General features: G+C 44.8%; 1 protein-coding gene across 1 annotated transcript in view; it reads right to left on the bottom strand.

Moving 5' to 3' along the window:
* myo10 (myosin X) overlaps positions 1-7,500 on the bottom strand; it is an 85,631-nt gene that overhangs the window by 26,871 nt on the left and 51,260 nt on the right. The window contains exons 6-14 of the mRNA XM_034554900.1: positions 6,821-6,945; positions 6,617-6,630; positions 6,407-6,491; positions 5,881-5,984; positions 4,571-4,700; positions 3,807-3,928; positions 3,093-3,239; positions 803-903; positions 1-42 (exon numbers count right to left, since the gene is read on the bottom strand). The exon at positions 1-42 is cut by the window's left edge and continues 25 nt beyond it. Of these exons, the coding sequence (XP_034410791.1) occupies positions 1-42; positions 803-903; positions 3,093-3,239; positions 3,807-3,928; positions 4,571-4,700; positions 5,881-5,984; positions 6,407-6,491; positions 6,617-6,630; positions 6,821-6,945 (870 nt within the window). The remainder of the gene's footprint in view (positions 43-802; positions 904-3,092; positions 3,240-3,806; positions 3,929-4,570; positions 4,701-5,880; positions 5,985-6,406; positions 6,492-6,616; positions 6,631-6,820; positions 6,946-7,500) is intronic.

Genomic DNA, 7,500 nt, shown 5'->3' on the forward strand with positions numbered 1-7,500 from the left:
CCGTTGTCCATCCAGTGGATGTCGGCCCACACCAGGCCCTCCCTGAGGAGGAGATCAGAGGCCATGAAGACCTGGACCCATTAGGTCCACTTACTGGAGTCTCCCCAGTGGACCTCTGGGACCAGTTCCCCTGAGAACCTCACAGCAATGGATGGAGGCCTTGTGCAGTTTTACCCCCCACCCCCCCAACAAACCCCCCCCCCCACAGTCGGAGGGTGACTTCATCAGCTGTGAGAAACATCAGGGTTCAGTTTAGAGGGTATGAGGTGATGTTTGGGGTTTCTCAACGACGTCTTATTTCCTCTCTGGAAGATGAATATTGTTTCAAAACATGACCAAAGTCTCGCGGCTGGATTACGGGGCCCCAAGCCCCATTGGTGCCCCCCCCCCCCCCCCCCCCCCCAGGCCCCTCTGGTCTCTGGGGCTCCTCTGCACTTAGAAGGTTTCTTTTAAAAAGGTAAAGACGTGCAAGCTGTTTCCTTATTTAAGCATCTCCATATTTACTGTGGTGATTGGGATATTTTACTGTAATCTAATATGAAGGTGGGGGGGGGGGGCTCCAAAAGACATGTGCCCGGGGGCCTCACGGGACCGCGATCCGGCCCTGCAGCAGCTCTAGAGTCGGTCCTTCTCCTCCACGACAACTAAACTATAAATAATAAACTAAAACCGCTCAATTCCAACAGCTTCAATTTGTTGAACTGATTATACAGATGTTTGTAAATATTAGGCACGAGGAGAAGCTTTAAGGTATTCTTATATATATATATTAGTCTAATGATCATAAACCTCCTCCACCTACTTGTTGTACTCCAGCTGCTCCAGGGAGAAGATGTGCTTGTTGAAATACTCCTGGAGCTTCTCGTTGGCGTAGTTGATGTTGAACTGCTCGAAGCGGTTGACCTGTCAATCAGAACAGCGTTAGCATACTGGATTCTGGGTTATATGTGGGTTATATGTGGGTTATCTGTGGGTTATATGTGGGTTATCTGTGGGTTATATGTGGGTTATATGTGGGTTATATGTGGGTTATATGTGGGTTATATGTGGGTTATATGTGGGTTATATGTGGGTTATATGTGGGTTATCTGGGGGTTATATGTGGGTTATATGTGGGTTATCTGTGGGTTATATGTGGGTTATCTGTGGGTTATATGTGGGTTATATGTGGGTTATATGTGGGTTATATGTGGGTTATATGTGGGTTATATGTGGGTTATATGTGGGTTATATGGGGGTTATCTGTGGGTTATATGTGGGTTATATGTGGGTTATATGTGGGTTATATGTGGGTTATATGTGGGTTATATGTGGGTTATATGTGGGTTATATGTGGGTTATATGTGGGTTATATGGGGGTTATCTGTGGGTTATATGTGGGTTATATGTGGGTTATATGTGGGTTATATGTGGGTTATCTGGGGGTTATATGTGGGTTATATGTGGGTTATCTGTGGGTTATATGTGGGTTATCTGTGGGTTATATGTGGGTTATATGTGGGTTATATGTGGGTTATCTGTGGGTTATATGTGGGTTATATGTGGGTTATCTGTGGGTTATATGTGGGTTATATGTGGGTTATCTGGGGGTTATATGTGGGTTATATGTGGGTTATCTGGGGGTTATATGTGGGTTGTATGTGGGTTATATGTGGGTTATCTGGGGGTTATCTGGGGGTTATCTGGGGGTTATCTGGGGGTTATATGTGGGTTATATGTGGGTTATATGTGGGTTATATGGGGGTTATATGTGGGTTATATGTGGGTTATATGTGGGTTATATGTGGGTTATCTGGGGGTTATATGTGGGTTATATGTGGGTTATCTGTGGGTTATATGTGGGTTATCTGTGGGTTATATGTGGGTTATATGTGGGTTATATGTGGGTTATATGTGGGTTATCTGTGGGTTATATGTGGGTTATATGTGGGTTATCTGTGGGTTATATGTGGGTTATATGTGGGTTATCTGGGGGTTATATGTGGGTTATATGTGGGTTATCTGGGGGTTATATGTGGGTTATATGTGGGTTATATGTGGGTTATCTGGGGGTTATATGTGGGTTATCTGTGGGTTATATGTGGGTTATATGTGGGTTATATGTGGGTTATATGTGGGTTATCTGGGGGTTATCTGGGGGTTATCTGGGGGTTATATGTGGGTTATCTGGGGGTTATATGTGGGTTATCTGGGGGTTATCTGGGGGTTATCTGGGGGTTATCTGGGGGTTATCTGGGGGTTATATGTGGGTTATCTGGGGGTTATCTGGGGGTTATCTGGGGGTTATCTGGGGGTTATCTGGGGGTTATATGTGGGTTATCTGGGGGTTATCTGGGGGTTATATGTGGGTTATATGTGGGTTATCTGGGGGTTATATGTGGGTTATCTGTGGGTTATCTGGGGGTTATATGTGGGTTATATGTGGGTTATCTGGGGGTTATATGTGGGTTATCTGGGGGTTATCTGGGGGTTATATGGGGGTTATATGTGGGTTATCTGGGGGTTATCTGGGGGTTATCTGGGGGTTATATGTGGGTTATATGTGGGTTATCTGGGGGTTATATGTGGGTTATCTGGGGGTTATCTGGGGGTTATATGTGGGTTATATGTGGGTTATCTGGGGGTTATCTGGGGGTTATATGTGGGTTATATGTGGGTTATCTGGGGGTTATATGTGGGTTATATGTGGGTTATCTGGGGGTTATATGTGGGTTATCTGGGGGTTATCTGGGGGTTATCTGGGGGTTATATGTGGGTTATATGTGGGTTATCTGGGGGTTATATGTGGGTTATCTGGGGGTTATCTGGGGGTTATATGTGGGTTATATGTGGGTTATCTGGGGGTTATCTGGGGGTTATATGTGGGTTATATGTGGGTTATCTGGGGGTTATCTGGGGGTTATATGTGGGTTATATGTGGGTTATATGTGGGTTATATGTGGGTTATCTGGGGGTTATCTGGGGGTTATCTGGGGGTTATATGTGGGTTATATGTGGGTTATCTGGGGGTTATATGTGGGTTATATGTGGGTTATATGTGGGTTATATGTGGGTTATATGTGGGTTGGACTTTTTAAGGTCAATCCTCGCACCTCGAAGTTCTCGAACCCGAAGATGTCCAGGATGCTGACGGACCTGAAGTCCTCCGGGCCCCGGATGCGGGTGTTGAGCTTGCGGATGATCCAGTTGAAGCACTGGGAGTACAGCGCCATGGCCAAGGAGTCTCTGGAGTCCACGGCCTGCAGGTACACACACACACACACACACACACCTTATGCTCAACGATCATTTTACATTCACATGGAAGCGTCGCTGAGGTTTGGAGGTTCAGTTTTTATGTTTCTCGTTTTCATTCTTTGCCTCGTAAATGTTTGTTTTTTTAGGTTTTGCTTCCGATTCGTCATTCATGACCCTAAAGTATGAAAATACTCTGTAATATTATTATTTTATTTGGCGAGAAAAACCAACAACCAAACAACATTTGTTTGTATATTTAAAGTCATGTTTCACATGCATGAGATCTGACCTCTGACCTCTGCATGAGATCTGACCTCTGCATGACCTCTGACCTCTGCATTGTATCACCCTGAGCACATTTCCTCCTTATAGATAACTTGAAGCTAATTGATGAGCGTAAACAAGTAATCAATGCCGACGCGCCGACTCGACTTTTGTTTATGAAGTGAAAGGTTCTCCGTTTCCTGGTTCTAGCTCCTCGGTTCCATATCTTTAATACGTTTGGCTCGTCACAACACATTTGAAGTTGGGTTCAGGGAGCGTGGGGACTTTCCACTTCGTCGACTCACCTGCTCCACGGTGAGCGGCGTGGAGATCTCCTCGCCCCGGAGGATCATGGACCGGTGGGTCAGGACCTCGGCCAGCTGATCTGGGTTCAGCCCCAAGAGGTCAGACGTCCGGCTGAGGGCCGCTGGAGGAGGGAACCAACACTTTCAATAACACGTTCAAAAAGAACATTTAATATATAGTTTAATGAAGGTATGTGAAGGCAAAAAATTAGCATCCATTCAAAAATCATTTTAGATAATTAATAAATATTAAGTGTGACTTTTAATATTAAACAAAAAAAAACGTTTTTACTTAAAAATTAAAGAAATTAAAATAAAATGTCATATAGTTTAATGCAGTGGTTCTCAAATGGAGCTATGTGAAGGCAAAATATATTAAAATTTTTTTTATATACATTCAAAATTAACATCCATTCAAAAAATTTTAAAATATAATTAAGAAATATTAAATAAAAAATAAGTCTTCAGGTTCATGAACTGAATTGTATATATTCCATATTAAAGTGGCAGTGGTTCTCAAATATATAAAAAAAATATATAATATTATAATAAATAATAAATATAATATTCTAATTAAAATTAGCATGCATTAAAAAATGCTTTAAATAATTGTATATAATTAATACATATTAAATAAAATATAAGTGTGAGGTTGTGAGCTGCCACTAATGCTCCTTAAACACTGAGTGATAATAACTACTTCATAACTGATGTTGTTGTTTATTGTTATTATTGTTTACACGTCCCGATGGAGGCTCTCGGACCTGACTTGGAGGAGACCTGAGCTCCTCCGGCCGTCATGAACTCGATGTTCCCGGTGTGGAGGATCCCGGCCAGGAGGCGCAGGATCTCCCCGATGTTCTCCTCCGTGAACTGCATGGTCCGCATTGCATTCTGGGAACAGGAGAAGATGAGAGGATGAATGAGAAGAGGAAGGAGAAGATGAGAGGATGAATGAGAAGATGATGAAGGACAAGATGAGAGGATGAATGAGAAGATGATGAAGGACAAGATGAGCGGTTGAAGGAGAAGATGATGAAGGACAAGATGAGCGGTTGAAGGAGAAGATGATGAAGGACAAGATGAGAGGATGAATGAGAAGATGATGAAGGACAAGATGAGAGGATGAATGAGAAGATGATGAAGGACAAGATGAGAGGATGAATGAGAAGATGATGAAGGACAAGATGAGAGGATGAAGGAGAAGATGATGAAGGACAAGATGAGCGGTTGAAGGAGAAGATGATGAAGGACAAGATGAGAGGATGAATGAGAAGATGATGAAGGACAAGATGAGAGGATGAAGGAGAAGATGATGAAGGACAAGATGAGAGGATGAAGGAGAAGATGATGAAGGACAAGATGAGAGGATGAAGGAGAAGATGATGAAGGACAAGATGAGAGGATGAAGGAGAAGATAAATGAGAAGATGATGAAGGACAAGATGAGAGGATGAATGAGAAGATGAGAGGATGAAGGAGAAGATTATGAAGGAAAAGATGAGGATAAATGAGAAGATGAGAGGATGAAGGAGAAGATTATGAAGGAAAAGATGAGGATAAATGAGAAGATGAGAGGATGAATGAGAAGAGGAAGGAGAAGATGAGGATGAATGAGAAGATGATGAATGACAAGATGAGAGGATGAAGGAGAAGATGATGAAGGAAAAGATGAGAGGATGAATGAGAAGATGAGAGGATGAAGGACAAGATGAGAGGATGAATGAGAAGATGAGAAGATGAATAAGAAGATGAGAGGATGAAGGACAAGATGAGAGGATGAAGGACAAGATGAGAGGATGAAGGACAAGATGAGAGGATGAATGAGAAGATGAGAAGATGAATAAGAAGATGAGAGGATGAAGGACAAGATGAGAGGATGAAGGACAAGATGAGAGGATGAATGAGAAGATGAGAAGATGAATAAGAAGATGAGAGGATGAAGGACAAGATGAGAGGATGAAGGAGAAGATGAAGGAGAACATTATGAAGGAAAAGATGAGAGGATGAATGAGAAGATGAGAAGATGAATAAGAAGATGAGAGGATGAATGCAACGTGAAGGTTTCCTGCCACCTGAACGTCCTGAAACGTGCCGTCGTCGTTGATCGTGTTGTCGGTGAAGCAGCTGGAGGGTCTGAGGTAATGGTAGCTGTCAGGGGGGGTCAGGGAGAAGGCCTCTGCACACACACACGCACACGCACACGCACACGCACACGCACACGCACACGCACACGCACACACACACACACACACACACACACACACACACACACACACACACACACACACAGTGTGTGAACAAACCCCTCTGCATAAAGCTTCATAATAAATATTTTTTAATAATAAATGTAGTATAAAATTACATAATTATGGTAACTTTAGGTACATTTAAGGAAAATCTACAGACGTAAATACACAAAATAGTTAAATAAATGTTTTTTGTTATATATATATATATATATATATATATATATATATATATATATATATATATATATATATATATATATATATATATATATATATATATATATATATATATATATATATATATATATATATATATATAGTTCCTCTTTATTTTGCATTCTGTGATCACCTCTCTGCTGGCCGTTGGTTCCGGCTAACAGGGCGTAGAAAATGTGGTAGTTTCTCTCCCCCGGGTTCTGTCGGACCACTCGGTTCTGCAGGAACAGGAAGCACCGTTATCTTTGAGGAGCTATGTGTGTGTGTGTGTGTGTGTGTGTGTGTGGGGGGGGGGGGGGGGGGGGGGAGCGTCACTTTAAACGTGATGACAGGTGTCACTCACCTTTTCTAAGAGGTCTGTGGTCAGACAAGTGAGTCAAGGCAAACAGCGGAGCTACGAGGGGTCAGAAGGTTATCGTTATGACTCATAAGACTCTGCACATCGTTACCCTCCGACGCACCGTTGCCTCGGCTCCTCCTCGCTTAGGGAAGGAGCCGAGGGAAGGAGCCGAGGCAAAGGAAGCGACCAGGAGCTGCTGAAGGATACAGTCCACGATCCGGCCTCCCTGGATGTTTCCCTTCTGGCAGAAATGAAGCTGGACGAACTTCCCGAAACGGCTGGAGTTGTTGTTGTAGACGGTCTTGGCGTTTCCAAAGGCCTCCATGATGGGGCTGTGGGGGAGGGGGGAGGAGACAGCAGGAGCAGGGGGGAGGAGACAGGAGACAGGGGGGAGGAGACGGGAGACAGGGGGGAGGAGACGGGAGCAGGGGGAAGGAGACAGGAGACAGGGGGAAGGAGACAGGAGACAGGGGGGAGGAGACAGGAGCAGGGGGGAGGAGACAGGAGCAGGGGGGAGGAGACAGGAGCAGGGGGAAGGAGACAGGGGGGAGGAGACGGGAGACAGGGGGGAGGAGACGGGAGCAGGGGGGAGGAGACAGGAGACAGGGGGGAGGAGACAGGAGCAGGGGGGAGGAGACAGGAGCAGGGGGGAGGAGACAGGAGACAGGGGGGAGGAGACAGGAGACAGGGGGGAGGAGACAGGAGCAGGGGAAGGAGACGGGAGACAGGGGGGAGGAGACAGGAGACAGGGGGGAGGAGACAGGAGCAGGGGAAGGAGACGGGAGCAAGGGAAGGAGACGGGAGACAGGGGGGAGGAGACGGGAGACAGGGGGAAGGAGACAGGAGACAGGGGGAAGGAGACAGGAGACAGGGGGGAGGAGACAGGG

This window comes from Cyclopterus lumpus, chromosome 17 (genome assembly GCF_009769545.1).
Source record: "Cyclopterus lumpus isolate fCycLum1 chromosome 17, fCycLum1.pri, whole genome shotgun sequence".
NCBI lineage: Eukaryota > Metazoa > Chordata > Actinopteri > Perciformes > Cyclopteridae > Cyclopterus > Cyclopterus lumpus.